The 16,023-nt window shown below is 34.4% G+C and overlaps 2 protein-coding genes across 7 annotated transcripts in view; one reads left to right on the top strand and one right to left on the bottom strand.

The window, feature by feature from the left end:
* LOC131957336 (DNA replication complex GINS protein PSF2) overlaps positions 1-808 on the top strand; it is a 41,437-nt gene extending 40,629 nt beyond the window's left edge. The window contains exons 5-6 of the mRNA XM_059322070.1: positions 111-237; positions 549-808. Coding sequence (XP_059178053.1) covers positions 111-237; positions 549-677 — 256 coding nt within the window. The 3' untranslated portion in view covers positions 678-808. The remainder of the gene's footprint in view (positions 1-110; positions 238-548) is intronic.
* A 168-nt stretch (positions 809-976) lies between these two features.
* On the bottom strand, positions 977-14,059 carry LOC131957349 (uncharacterized). 6 transcript variants are annotated; one of them, XM_059322084.1, is made up of 15 exons: positions 13,848-14,059; positions 9,964-12,048; positions 9,379-9,454; positions 9,050-9,229; positions 8,769-8,932; positions 8,531-8,649; positions 8,142-8,318; positions 7,143-7,382; positions 6,728-7,029; positions 6,378-6,505; positions 4,487-5,360; positions 4,048-4,302; positions 3,791-3,859; positions 3,552-3,661; positions 978-3,421 (listed from the first exon to the last, which is right to left on the bottom strand). In XM_059322084.1, the coding sequence occupies exons 2-15, from the start codon at positions 11,956-11,958 to the stop codon at positions 3,326-3,328; spliced, it is 4,785 nt and encodes a 1,594-aa protein (XP_059178067.1). In that variant the 5' UTR covers positions 11,959-12,048; positions 13,848-14,059; the 3' UTR covers positions 978-3,325. The 6 variants fall into 6 exon arrangements, with proteins under 6 accessions (XP_059178068.1, XP_059178071.1, XP_059178067.1 ...); XM_059322085.1 differs by lacking the exon at positions 13,848-14,059 and having other exon boundaries at positions 977-3,421; positions 3,558-3,661; positions 9,964-12,150; XM_059322083.1 differs by lacking the exon at positions 13,848-14,059 and having other exon boundaries at positions 9,964-12,147.
* Positions 14,060-16,023: the final 1,964 nt, after the last annotated feature.

A 16,023-nucleotide genomic window follows, 5' to 3' on the forward strand; every position in this document is an offset into this window, starting at 1 on the left:
ATTATATTTTAAAATTTTCACTTAATATAATTGCATTTTATTTATTAGTACCTGTAAATTCTTGCTGCCATGTAATTTTTAATTATTTAGGTTTTTTCATGCTATTTCAGGGGAACAGATGACATTCCCAAAGCAGATGAAATTAGAACTTTAGTCAAAGACATTTGGGATCTTAGGATAGCAAAGTTAAGGAGCAGTATTGACGTTTTTGTAAAGAGTGATGTATCACATGCCAAAGTAAGATCACGCTAGTGCTTAAACTTCTTGTTGATTCTCATCAGTAATTAAGGCGGGAAATCAACACCAATGCTCTGATATATACAGGAAAAAGTTAAAGACTGAATTAAAAATTTATAATAATGCTGTTATACTTTCTATTATTTATATTCTGCCAGTATTAAATAATCCTGCAGATATTATTAAATAATTTTATGTAATAACGATGTTACTAAAATATTATTTGTATGATTTTTGTTTGCTGGTGAACTAAGGAGTTGTAAAATGATTTACACTTATAGATAGAATTTTGTATCTTCTCTTAATTTCAGTTAAACTACTTGACATTGATGGAAATAAATACAGTGCGAAACTTCCTCACCAAAGCATTAAATCACATGCAGCAGCTGCGTCTGATTACATCAGGACACTCAACTACATTTCAGTCTCAGACATTTTGAAATCAAGGGAAATAATTAACATTTTAAAATGTGATATGATTGTGATAGTCTCATTATTGAAAGTAATAAAAGGAAGCAGCTATTAATCAGGAAGTTCTTATTCTTTCATTAATTTAATTTGCGTGTTTTTATTCCGAAAATTCTCAATAATATTTAAGTATCAAGTAAAAAAAAATGGTGGATCATTATTCTATATCACCACCTAATAAAGACATGGATAATGGCCAGGCAGAAGTTTTATCTTAAATCCTTGTCGAAGTTGGATTTTTTGTGTAGTCAAACTTAGTAGGCTTTATATGATACTGGGTCTGCAATGACATCTTTCTCTAGGAAATACCCAGTTACATACCTTGAACAAACTCTTGTATTTTTCTAAGCTTTTTTCACATTTAATTCTACAGATTGTAAATCAAGTCCTGATCAAATTTTAACATTTTTATTTCATAGTTTAGGACAAATTCTTGATATAAATTTAAAATGATTGGGAATGTGTCATAGAGAAGTTTGAAACCATATTTCCGTTAAGGAATAAGACAAAAATGTTACAACACAAAATACTGATTCTAAATATTCTAACTAAAAAATGCTACTGAATAGTTATGACACATTGATAATATCTTTGTTGCTTGACTCCAGAGAGCTAAAAATATCTGGCGTTTCCAATTTTTTTTCTCTCTTGGGTGCTAATAAAAATTTTAGAATATTCCCACTAGACAGTCAACTTCGAGTTAATGTTTTAATGTTCACTTTAAAATTATTTTTTTACAGATATGTACAGTTTTAGTGGAGCGTCCCTATATAAACACCTATTGCTTACTTTTTAAATTAACATACTTGGTAATTTTTCATAAGTTTATTTAACCTCATCTCATTGGATCTGTAAATAAATACTGATTAATGTTAAGAACAATACTTTAATACAAGCAGTTTTCAACTTCACTGAAGTCTATTAACCTGACCTGTTTCAATCAAAACAACTCTTCTCTAGAAACAACCCACTAGTTTCATTAGAAAATGTATTGTAAAACTTTTTGTTTGTAGAACATAATCTAGTTTTGAAATATTAAATACTAACTACTTTAGATAGTATGTATTTATAAAATATTATTAGAGGTAAAAAAATAAAAACTATTTAAAAAAAAAACTACATGTAATAAAATACATACAATTGTTATGTACAGTTCAAGGATCCTGGGGTATTAAGGGAGTGACTATGTCACTAAATTGCACATTCACATATGTAAAACAATAAAAATCATACTGCCTACTTCATTTGTATTAAATAGGAATACAAAATTATACATAGAGATTACTGTATATATAAAAACATTGATTATAAAATTACACCCCATAATTTAATAAAAATTGTTCCAACAAAACAAAAATACAATTAGAAAATAGATTTTAAAAAAGGCACCCAACACCAATAGTCACCACTAGAACTGATGTATAAGGACAATGATTATTATGTACAACTATGTATAGAAAAGAGAAAATGACTACTCTGAAAAAACATTAGACAATAAAACAACAGTAAGTTCTGGCACTAAAAAGAAGGAAAACAAAAACAGGCACTGCCAAGGCAGTGTTGTAAGGTACATATAACATTGTGTGCAGTGTAATAAATATAAAAAGTGACAAATAATTCACAGCACAATATCAGTAAAGAAACAATGTCATGGAGTTTAATTTAGCTCACTCCTTAAATCACTATGATATTTCACAGTTAAGTTTGCCTGCTATTATCATATCCACAATCTGTATATTTTAAAGGCACAATTAAGCACTGGGTGAGTGATACAGACAAGGTATCCTAAGTCTTTGTATCTGACATTACAAATCAGGGTTCATAGAAAGCAAAACTAACTTTCATTTACATAAGTTTAAAAATTTGACAGTAGGTGTAATCTGATATCAGATAGAAAGGCTGTATACAAACATGTACTTGTTGCAGAAGTATTAAACACTACAGAGCTAAAGACACATTATTTAAATTTTTTTGGCAAATAAACTGTCAATGTAGTGATCACATGTACAGATCTTAATAATGTAAGATTTTGGATAGAGTAACTGAACAAATGAAGTTCGATAGACTATTATTAACTCAAGATAATGTTTCATATTTTTGCATGTGGAAAAAACAGCACTTTTTTCCAGCACAACTTTCACTAAATTTAAATGTGCATTTACAATAGTTTTACAATACAAGTGTTTAGAAATCAAATACCCATTGGTACCCCAGATAGTATTAGTAATAAACTATTTTGATTAATAACATAATGAAAAAAAAAAGATTAGCAATATGTTTGCAACAAAATCATTACCTACAAATATTGGGTTTGATTAAAAACATATTTAGACCATATTTATATATTAACAGTCTGCTGTGACATGACCTAGAGAAGTGTATAATAACAAACAAAGCTTAAAATAGTATGGCACCTTTAAGAAAACAATATCAATTTATATGACATATATGACACAATTATCAAGGCCATTTACAAATAAATTCAGAAAAGCATAAGTTTTCAGTCAATGTTCTCAACAAATTCAATTTAAATAAATAATAACTTAAAAAAAAAATCCCAACAACGTGTTCAGGCTGACAAATTAACCCAATTGCTCTAAATAATATGACGGTCAACATATTACATCAGGTCCTGGCAGTTTTTCTTTAAACTGCCAATTTTTTCTTTAAATTTCTTTCTTTCTTCATCCAGCCGTTGTCTTTCTGCCAGCAGAAACTAGGAAAGAAAATTTAAAATTAAAAACAGTAGAGATAGCTTTTAAAAACAATGTTGTTTTAAGTAACAAGAATCAATTGTTAAAAAACCCCAAGTGTTTTTTGAATCAGGTGAAAATTTCTGTACTCACACTTACAGCCATATGCCTGTTGAGTGACTGAGAGGTTTGTTCTAGATTTTCGTTGTCTGCCTGCAGTTCATGACATCGCCCACGCAACAGATTTGCCTCATGTATTTGTTCTGCAGATATGAACATACATTTAAAGCAATCAGTAGAATTAACAGTTTTTTATATTCTGGCTTGTAGTATGCATGAGAAAATAACATTAATATAAATTTACATTGATATCAATCTATAAAGATGAATACCTTCTCTATATTTTTCATAAGACTTCATTACAACATCTATACCTGGCCACTTATATGCATTTCCAAAACCTAATATGAATTAAAATAAATAAATAAATTTATTAAGAAAACCAACCTGCTGTTATTTTATAGTTTCCCCTATTTTTTTAAAAAGGTAAGCATTATATCCAAAAATGGAGATAAAATATACTGAATTCATCGCTTAAAGTTTAAACTGGCACAAAAAGGCTGGATATTTGAATACATGAATAACTTACCTAAAGTGACTTCTGATGAAGAAGGGAGAAGACCAAGGTCAGATAAAAACTTTGACTTCTCTTGAGGTGGAGCATCTTCTTTTAGCAGCTGCAACTTGCTATAGTCAAAATGTAATTGTGAACAGGGCGTAAACCTTTTACACAGAGCTTCACTATCACTAGACTCAAATGCTGCCTCATGATTGTATTGTATGGGGCTAACACTAGACAAGCCTAACTGCCTTCTTCGTCGAATTTCTTTTTGTCTCAATAACTCTGAATGAAACAATTTTTATAAAAATAGATTGTTATATTACTGATTTCAGTTAATATTATTTATGGATGAAAATTCTAGATTCACCCTAACTTTTTTATTTCAAATACAGAAAACTTTAAAAAAATATTATAACACTTTAAAAATAATGATATAGCTTTTTTTCTTTTCAAAAAGAATATTCACCGTTTTTATTCTCCCATGTTGTGACACCAAGGTACTCCAAAACCTCCATTTTCTCAGGACAAACGTCTAATGGAATAGGGGTGACTCTTCCAATCATTGTTAGGCGTATCATCATTCTGTCCTCAACATCCATCTCATTATCTGAGTCTGCATCACTTTTTAACTTCCTTTTGCTTCTCCTTTTTGCCTCATGATCCAGCTTACTCAGGAATTGAGCTTGTTTGTCATCAGCTGTTGCAGTTTCATTTCCTGAGCTTTGGGATTCTCCTGCTGTTGTGGTTTCAGAAACTGATGCAGAAGTGCACTCACGAGCTAAACTTTTGAAATCAAATCTCTCGACTTTATTTCGAACATAACTTGATATAGGGTCAACTATTTTACTGTCACTTGTTATTGATAGTGGAGGTTGTTTTTCAATGGCAGCTTGTGAATTTGAGATATGGGATGACACCTTGATTGAAGGGATAGACAGAATGGCTGGCTGGGGTGTATGAGTAGAAGTATTTGATAGCAAAGACCCTAAATAAATATTTGAAGAGGATCTGTTCACATGGTCATCTGACTTGATTTCACCTGTACTAGATTTAGATGTCTCCTTGTCATCAAACGGTCTGAAAAGTGCTTTAGATTCTGAGCTACATCTAACTTTTCTGTTGTTTGATAATGGTGAAGGCTGATAAGAAGGGGAGAGCATCTGTGGTAAGTGTAACGACCCATGGGTTGGAGTAGTTGCAGGTTGTGGTGATAAAGTGGATGCTTTATCTTGATGATGGCTTGTTGAGTGCTGGCTGAAGGCATAGGAGCTATGGCTGCTTAGTTTGGCCATCTTTGGTGGGCTGTGAGATACATTTAGTTTGTTTCCAGACTCAGAGATCTGAAATACATATTAATTAAATTTTTTTTTCAACAACAGCTTTAAAAGTAAAAAAATTTGATCTGCAACTAAAGCAGTGAGATAATATGACGTTAGATAATAATAATGTTACTGAAGTCATATAACTTAAGGCAGATAATGATAACACACCTAATTCTAATGTACCTTGTGAGAGAAGATAATTGTATATAGCTATTAAGTAATCTTTGATTTATTTACTTTGTCAAGTTTGTTTAGAGAATTGTAATAAGTATGATAAAAAGTAAATTTTCAGCTGAGTGATGTGTTGTCTCCCTTGATTTATTATCCTGGACTAATTTTCAGCGGTATTAATTAATTGAAAACATAAACAGAGATGCTAAACTAAAAATAATATTCAAATGAGAAAATAACTTACATTAAGGTATTTTAAAATTTAGGCCTACATAAAAAAAAATGGTATGTAAAACTTTAAATATATATTTGTAGTATATGCTTGACTGAACAATAGTTAAAGCAGAAATTTTTGTTGATTATTTAGCTTGCTTTCTTTGCTTTACATGCTACTGATTTGCTATGTAGAACATAAAATGATCAAACATTGCTATATCAATATTCAGTTTAATTCTCTACCACTAATGACATCTGTTTGGCAAAAAAAAAAAAAAAAAAAAAAAAAAAAAAAATTCCTCATACTGCTGCATTCTAAAAGAATAGCTTTGGTTTTTTTTAAGTTGCAGACTTGATTAACCCATCCTAGCAGCTAAATGTATTGATATTTTAGTGTGAAATTAATAAGGCAACAGAAACAAATGCTTAGGAAAGAATATAACTTTCACATTTAATCTTAATTTGTTACATTTTTTTCTAAATTAAAAAATATAGATGACATTTTTTATTTGGCCAAAGCTGTGATGCCCATTGAATAGCAGAGCAAGATATTGTTTTGGTTAATTTTACGGGACAAATTCTGCAAATGGTGGGGCAGTAGACAATGTATGGTTAGTAGCAAAGGAACTAACAAAAAAGGGAGCTAACCTTTATAGAATGGCTCTTGGCATATTCTTCAAGTGAGGAAAGGTGTGGCTGGCTAAGACTTTGTAGGAGACTAAGACTTGGGGGAAGAGACCTCTCCAAATACCCATCTCTAGTGCTTACTTTAGAACCTGAAACATAATATCCTATTGTTAACTCTGGAGGAATAATGTTCGTTTATTTCAATAAAGATCACAACTCTTGTAGTTGAAGTATAGGAAAATATTATTAAGTGAATTATGATAGAATTAATTATGGATATGTTTGCAGTTTCAAGACTAATAAGAATGCTAATGCAAACAATTATCAAAATTAAAAAAAACAGATTAGTTAAAAAAATATACAAGACATACCCAGTTTTAATCCATCATACTGAAGTGGATGAAGCGGGGCAGGACTGGCAAGAAAAGGGTTGTTCATGTGTGAGACACCCAGCTGGTTCAGTAGCTGGGGACTTTTTTCTGAGATGGCTGTTGCAATACCCAGGGTTTCAGGTTTATGTTTTTCTTTATAGCGTTTATCTGTCAGCTGCTCCACAACATCATGTTTATATTCTCTCTCTACAGACAGAGGTGGCTCAGATTTTATCTCCCATTCTAAGAGCCGTTCTTGTTCTTTAGATTTTTGTCTAAGGTTTTCCTCTTCCAGGAAAGCTCTGACGACATATAATAATATAAGTAAAAATATTAATAAAAATAAAAATATAAGATTTTGAAAGTATTGCTTATTATTATGATAATACAGTAACGTAAACAAAAAGAAACCTACCTTTCCATCAAAGCACTTTGAGCAGCAAATCTGGGATTTAAAAATGGGTGACTAGGACTTAGATAGGGGTAGTGTTGTTGCAAAAGTTCAATGGGGTATTGCTGAGAAGCAGCAGCAGCAGCCAACATAGTATGAACATCTACGCCTCTAACGTGCTGTGGGAGGAAGCCAGCACCAGAGAAGGGCATGAATGTAGACTGCAGCATTCTGTACTGCTCCAGCAGCATGGGGTCATCAAGCCTGATAGAAAATAACATTCCGTTATACCATCAACCTGCCACTAATTTGTTGTTACCATAAAGGTGGTGGTGGTGGGAGGGGGGGTGGTGGGAGGGGGGGGGGGAGGGGAAATAGAAGATGATGTGAATACAACACACATTCAAGTCGAAATATAATGTTCTTTATTAAAATTTACACAATCAACTTCCTACCTAACTAATCTATACTGTACTACTACTACTTCTATCTAACTGTTCCCTAGCCCTACATATCTCTGACTGTCTCTACCACACTATCTAACTCTAATTCTATACATAACTCTGACCGTTCTCTTCGCTAGCTATCTATCAACTCTCTGGCCTAACTGCAGACCCACGCTTCAGTGGTCAGCTGACCGTCCCATGTGACCGGTCAGCTGCTGTACTTTCATTCGTCTCTCTAACTAACTAGCAATAGCCTGTTTCTATTAACTTCTTTTACTTGACCTGTCCGAACTAAACTAGCGTCATCACAAAAGGATCATCTGTTAGAATCCACGTGGTAAAGAAAGATAACTTATCTTAGAAAATTTTCTACAAACTGATTTACATGTACAGCTAGTATTAACATTGCTGAATTATCAAGATAAATGTACACATTTCTTAGGCTAGTCTTCAGCTCATATTTGACACTGTGTACATATATGACAAAGCAAGAAGAAAAAAGAATAATAAGAGTCACAACTTCTAAGATTAATCTTACTACAAAATAGTGGTGAATATTTTATAAATAAACACCTACGAGTTATACCTAAAAGGGGCCTGACCAAAGACTGCTTGCTGTTGAATTAGAAAAGGATGATATGAAGCAGCAGCCATGTAGGCAGCAGGGTCAATCCGCAGCGGAACAGTTAGACCATGGTGAGCAGCTTCTTCCTCAGACCGATAGTTATGATAATCTCTTGCATACATTTCTGAACTGTAGGATTTATGAGACCACAAGGTGTAACACATATTATTCAAATAGCAAAATGCAATTTAATATTTAAAAACTCATCAACACTTAGTCTATTAACTTTTTACACTATCTCTATAATAAATATTATTTTAATAAGAATTTTAAATGACAAATAGAGGACAAAACCAAGATATCTTTCAGGAAGTTAAGTAAAAATTGAATGATTCACTTACACTCTGCTATAAAGATTAGACATTTGTGAATCTCTTCCACGACTACCATCTCTTGAATCTAGTCGTAGCTGATGCTCAAGGGGTGACGTGTTGCTAGAAGCTAATGATCTTTCAAAACTCTAAAGAATTCAGAAAGAAAAAAAATTTATATATATAGATCTATATACAAAATACTGTGGGGGAAAATCAATGAAAAATAAAAACTATATATCATTAATCAAAACATTTTTTTCGCCACCTGTTTAGTATCTGTTTGGCCTTGAGAAGGCGTGTAGGATCCACCAGGGGTTAATACATTGACTTTAGATGGGAAAACCAGTGGACCATGTGCTCTTTTAGGTGTGGTCGAACGGGAACTGCTATGTGAGGGTGGGGACCTGCTGTGCTTTACCGAAGTTTCCTCTGAAAACAGGAAAAAACAATTTTAGATGTCTTAGCATATGAATGAGATTAAAACAATGAATAATTTAAAGATTTTGATATTAACAGAATAAAAAATTTCACAACACTAGCTCCTACCATTAGGGTCTTTAGTTTGGTGTGCTAATTTACGCAGAGCAGCAGAGAAGCTGGAGAGGCATGAAGATCCAGGGACAGAGTTTGGAGATATGTGAGATGATGATGGCATAATGGCTGTGATTGGTAACTTCCCAGATGAAGAGCTTGTTATGTTAAGTGTAAGCCTGTTACTTACTGGACCTATTTCATCCAAATAACAATGTCATATACATAGCATGGGTAAACTTTTATTTCCTGAACCATATTACACAAAAAAATCAATAGTTACACCAAGATCAACTAGACTTAATTAAATACTCTTGTTTTACAATAGAAATAAATTCAATTACCTGGAATGGAATCTTCATTAGCATCTGTAACATTTTCTTCAATGGCATTAGAAACATTTATGTCATGATTCAGGCCCTGCACAGGAATAATTTACAACTTTAAAAAAATTTATGATTAAAATGAGAAAAAACAATGTCACATTTGTTAAGTGAATTTTTCTATATGCACACAGAAAGTCTGAACAAGCTTGTTTGAAAAAGATATATGTGCAATTTTTGCCCTTAGTGAGTGTGTTGAAAGTGGAAGGTGTGGTTTTAACATATCTAACTTTCCTATCTAAATTTTACATTTGTTGAGTATTTTTTAAACTGTGTTGCTATATACACTAAGAAAGTCTGACAAGCTTATTTGAACTAGAATATCTGTGCAGTTGTTGCCCTTTAGTATGTTGAAAAAATAGGGGTGGGGTGTTAACCTATCTACATTTAGCAAGGAAATAGATAACTTTTTTTATTAAAGATGATACTTTTTTTAAAACTTGCATTTCATTAAATTGATTAACTGTAAGGTGCTACAAAATTTAATAGTAAAAAGGTTTAGTTTCATGAGTAACAAACTTGGACATAATAAAGTACAATACTCACACTACTCTGGGTATCACTATTGTCTTCATTATGATGCTGCACAGTCCAGTTGTACTTGCGCAACTCAAGAGGGAGGCCCAGCCTTTCAAACTCAGTGTACTGGTGAGTGAGGCTGAAGTGGCAGGATCCACAAGCCCCAACCGCTTGCCCTCCCCACATCACCAGGGCGTGAGGTGGAGCTTTGTGTTCCCGTAAAAACTGAAACTTCTGAACTTCTAGAGTTCGTAATTTCTTTCGAGGAACCATCATGCCACAGACAAAACAAACAAAATCATTTAACTTGTATTTGCGTTGCCAACGGCTGCTTTCAGTGTTACCTCTAGATTCTTCATAGTCTCTCCACTGGTTTAACAAGCTGTAAAAACAGTATGAGCAAGAAATGACAACACCATCATCATTCATAGGCTCAGCTCCAGGTGCTGGTTCATGGCTGGCTAAAAATGGGAAGAACGGAACAGCGTGAGACTGCCCACCAAACGATTTAGCATCTTGTCGAACTGGGTACGAGTAAAGCAATTGAGTTTTTGTTATGAGGCATTTTTCTCCACATAGAAAGCAGACCTTCTTAGGCCTCTCACCAGCTTGTTGCAAGGGGTGAGGGATACTAAGGACAGAAGCGGATGATTTGGACTCCCCACTGTAGTTTTTGTTAGAATCATGTCCAGAAGTAGCACTGGCTGATGACAACTGACCAGACTGCACGTATGTTGCATGAGATGTTTTGGCCAGAGAAGGACTTTTACTAGTTTCTTTAACCAAAGAGATTGGTGCCTGCCTGCTTGTAATGTCTTCAGGTTTAGGTTGTAAGTCAACTTCTAAGGAAGCTAACCCAGAAGCTGTGGTAGGAGGCAGCAAGGAATATCTTCTATGAAGAAAAGGCACCCTCTCTGTCTCATACCGATGCCACTGCAATTGTAAATTACTGAAGCAGCTAATGCAAACCTGTACCGAACCATCAGGATTCAATGGCCGTGCCCCATGTGGACGACGAAGCTCTCTTATAAAAGGAAAGTACATGTGGTCCTTTTTCCCACTCAATGGGGCAGTATAAAGTGGACACATCTTGGAAGAAGAACATGTCTGCCCACATAAATAACAAAAATCTTTCGAACTGGCTTTCACCTCTTTTCCTAAACCAGCAATCAAGCTTGCATCATTGCTGAAGAAAATATCATTGACCTTAAAGATTCTAGCACTGTTAGGAGTGCCCTGATGTTCATATGAAAGCCACTGGTGACAGAGAGAGGAGAAGCAGTGATCACAAACCTGACAGATGCCTTGTTCATTCAGTGGTGCTGCACCTTTTGGGGGACTAACCTTCATCAGAAATGGGAAATATGGCTTGTTTGTGGCATGCCTATTGCTAGAAATGAATTTAGCTGCAACACCTTGACTTTCAGCTCCACAGGTGTAACAGATAAAACCAAGTTCATCTAAACTGGACCTGGATGATGAGACTTCTGGTCTATGATGGACTACTTCCTGATTTGGTTTTACCTTACTTTTGTTGTTTACCTCAGACTTGATAGGCACAGATAAATCTAGGACCCCCTCATCACAGTCTTGTTTTCTACTCATGCTGTAGTCTAATTCTCTGTTCCCGCTAGTAAATCCATCCCTAGAATCTGGTGACAATGGTGCACAACTGTCTCCACATGATGGCTGATACTGCAGGCCCATCACCTGAGCCATATACTCTCCTTGAAGCTTCATCTCTGCCCCAGTAAACTGACCATCGTCCAACCGCTTCAGCCAATAAAGACGCTTAATAGCAGGTGTGTTTGTTCGTTCGTAAGTATCCCATTGTTGTGTGAGAAAAGCATAGCACACCCTGCAACTATCCACAACACCATCAGACCCAGGAATGCGGCTTCCTTTTGGTGGGTCATGATGCTCTAGAAAAGGAAAGAAAGCACGGCCTTCATTGGGTCGACTGTGCAACTGAAACTCTCCACCTAAGCTTCCACATACAAAACAAACTATTCTACTTGGCATCGTTATTCAAGCCTAGGCTACATCATCAGTGATTGTTTTTTAATCATGGTTGTTTAATATTATTTGCATTGAAACTTTAAAAACATTCATCTGCAAAGAAGTAGATAAAAAATATATAGAATAAAATGTAAAACATACTGTAAAAATTATTACAAAGGTTTAAGTACAAGTTTAATGTAGTTGGCCTTTTCATACAAATGCTTTAATTTAATGTAATTCAGTTCCTAAAAAAAATTGCAACAAAGTTTTAACATTCTAGATTTAACAGAAACAATATTTTCATTAGGTTATTAACCCTTAAAGTGCGTGCCACCTGGCATTATGTGTTATAAATTTTGTAACAGCAAAGCCACGATCGTGGCTTGGCGTGCTTTCAGGGTTAAGAAAATGAATGTTTTGGCATAATAAAAAAACTCACTTCATTTACATAAAAGAGAAAGTATTTCATACTTGCCTTCTAAATGCATATCAATGTGTACAAAACTTTTTCATTTTATGTAGGCCTATATTCAATCTGAAAACATTAAGAAGAAATGAAGCCTAACTCAACAAAATATTTGTAACAATTAAAAAGCTAAAAATGCATTGTTTTCTTCTGGTAATGTAAACCACTACTAGGTTTAACCATTGCTAACACTAACATTCAATACTTAGTATAAATTATAGGGTATTTAGTACATGTCAACAACAATGATTGTCACAAAAGGAACCTTCTCAAACCTATAACACTAATGTCACTGTGTAGCCTAGATTTCTAAATATATTTTAGTATAAGTTAAAGTAACTTAGGTCTAGATGAGGTAGCACAGACCTACTTTCTTTACAAGTTAATTCACTGATGTTGATTTACTACTAAGACTGAGGCCTACTTACAGTAGCAGGTCTAGATCTAGATTTTTAAGCAGACTACAGCCATAACATACAACAAAATGACTAGATTTAGGACTAGATCTAGACTCTCTAGAACTCGAGATATAGGTAATTTTATGACATAGTGTCGGATATTTTTCTGGAATAGTTTATCAGTAAAAGAAAAACCCATTAAATAAAATGTAGAGTCTGTTGCATTGTTCTGGTTTACACCATATTTTATTTGATGCTATCTTTTAATAATACAGAGCGTTTACAAATTTGGGTAAATTAATTTTAAATGCTTGTTAAATAGGCCTACTGTTTTACCAATATTATTGTTTGTAGGCCTATTGATAGGCCTAGGCCTATTAATTTTTTTTCTTTTTTCTTCTTATTATTGCTGCTAATCAATTTTTGTCAATCACTGTTCTCTTCTGTTTTGCTAATTTAGAAATCTTTTTTTTTTACTGTCACAAAGTTGAAAGTTTCTGCAAATTTTTATTTCTGTGTTTCTTAAAATAACTAATGCTACACTATTGAACTTGACTTCATTATTTAAAGGCCTTATAATTATTATTAATACTACTGTACTAGGCTAATGACAAATCAAATAATGAGTAATTCTGAGTAATTCAGAACTAGAGTAGATTGCAGATTTTAACTCTATTAAATTCAATATCATGTAATCTAGAGAGATACTAGATCTAGAAAGTAGATGGTCTAGATTAGAGATCTATTCTAGATCTAGATTAGATCTAGATTCTCGCTTGTTAAGTGTTTGAAGTGTTGATTTTAAATTTTAATTTTAAGACTGAAGACTGAGACATTGATTCTCGACTCTAGAGTCTAGAGGGAGGGGCATGTTGTTGACCCATGTAAAACAACAATGGTAGGCTAAAATAAAGAAGGCCTAGTCTACCACCACAAAAACTAGATTAGTTAAAACTTAAAACTACGACAAAGCACTTTGGTTTTTTACTACACTAGCGATCAGATAATTCTAGAGACTAGAGTCTAGATTCTAGAAATCTTTTTACCTGATTATAAACAGGCCAGGTAAGCTTTGTTTTTATTATCATTTCGTGTAAGATAATATCAGATTGTATATTCTAGATCTGCATCTATTAGTTTTTCTCATTTAAGAAGTGTAATATTTATGTCTATCTTGAGTTTATTGTTCTGCATAGTTTACCTATTTATCAATCACCCGGATGACGTACTCAACTTTTGGTTCTTCCGTGTCCGCCATTTTAATCTTACAATTTTTAGGCCAGTACGGGTGGGCGCCACAGGATATCGAAACTAAGTATTCATTGTTGTAATTTAAATTTACCCGATACTTGCTCGGCGACCATTATCTGCCCTTGGTTTTTCACGCCATTACAGATAGATCTATATCTTTACATCTCAACTAATCTAGATCTAGATCTATATAACAAATAAAAACACTTTATAATACCAAGCTTTTAATTGCGCTGAAAATAAGAAAACAAACGAACTACTAAAAGCTTTGATCGCTAAAAGATATTAGAGTTCTCATGAGCGACTTAAGCTTTTATTAAAGAAAGCAAATTCGTAATTTCCCTTATTTTCAGTGCATTTAAAAACTAGCTTTTTAAAAGGTTTTTATATTTGTTTTATTTTCCTGCTTTTGAGTATTATATGTCTTAAGAATTCGACAACTCATACAACAAAAAATATTTGCTCGTTCACGGGCGTAAATACAACTGTCCGTGACCAACAGTCAGTGTTTCTCCCAGACTTTTTTCTCGGGGCGGGGGGGGGGGGGGGGGGGGGGGGGGGGGAAGGTGTAGACACTGTTAAAAGTATATACTTTCTATATAAATTCCATTTTGTTCAGGGGAGTGGTAGACTTTTTTCGGGGGAAGAAATTCTGCCAACAGTTCACCGCCGACAGCAAGATTAGGAGTCATTAATAAATGACGTCACGCTTTTTTTGACGATTTTTACCTCCCCCCTCCCCTCCGTCACGCGTCGTCACAAAAAGCCAGACGCACACCTCAGCCTACAACCCCCCTCAAAATTGCAGTTGAATTTAAAAAAAACATCGATATTTTCCCAAAATCTTGTCTGAATTCTGTCAAAATAGAGTATTTTAATCAATTCCTATTACAATTTATTAAAACAGTTTTCTAAAACGCGAAATAACATCTAAAATTCGTTTTCTAACATTGCCTTTTTATAATGCAAAAGTGTGACGTCGCACCATCTGAACCCCCCCCCCTCCTCCTCATCACACACCGTCACAAAATTTCGGACCCCCCTCCCCCCTACGAGTGTGACGTCATTTATGGACGACCCCTTATCAAGCGATCTCAAGTACTAAATTTTGTTATCTCCCCTTACCGAAATCATTTGATTTTATGTCTATCTTATTAAATTAAAAATTAAATACTCTTCCATTGTTATCGATATTTATCTTGAGATTATTATGCCTCTATAATAGACTGTATTTTTAAACAGATTTTCCGTTATTTTTCCATTTTAAAAACTACTTTTTTATATTGCTCCCTTTCGTTTAATGGATCAGTGTCATGTTTATATAATCTAGTCTAGATCTAGATCAGGGATTTCTAAACCTTTTTCAACAGTTTCATTTGCGCTTTCACGGTACGAGCCATTCTTAACAGTACTATCGTCCGCACTGACCAAATCCGATTGTGAATAATATGAGTCGGCTGTGTGCCTTGACCTCCCCGAACCCCCGAGTCTGACTTACCTAACCCTTGAGTATCAGAGTTTCTTTTAGGCATCTCTTCGGTAAGCAGTGTTTCTTCCAGACTTTTTTCTCCGGGGGAGGGGGGGGGGGCACTTGAAATTTTAGGGGGGGGGGGGCGAAGAGATGTCTGGAAGAAAGTCTACCGGTAAGGCCCCCCCCCCTCTGTAATACGTCTACCGCCCCCCCCCCGCCCCGAATGAAATAGATTTTATATAGAAAATATATACTTTTACCAGTGTGTCCTACGCCCGGAATTGTTAGTCCCGTCCCTCTCACCCCCCCCCCCGGCGGAGAAAAAAGTGTGGAAGAAACACTGCTGCGGTTCGATCAATATTTTCTTAACATTTTTGGAGGTGCCGGACTACAACAGTTTCATTTGCGCAGTCACCGAACCCTTCTTAATATTGTCCGCACTGACCAAATCTGATTGGGAATCATATGAGTCGGTATGTATCTTGACCAGTGTTTCTTCC

Source organism: Physella acuta, unplaced genomic scaffold (assembly GCF_028476545.2).
Source record: "Physella acuta isolate Inbredline_101_S28 unplaced genomic scaffold, ASM2847654v3 ptg001234l, whole genome shotgun sequence".
Classification (NCBI taxonomy): Eukaryota; Metazoa; Mollusca; class Gastropoda; family Physidae; genus Physella; species Physella acuta.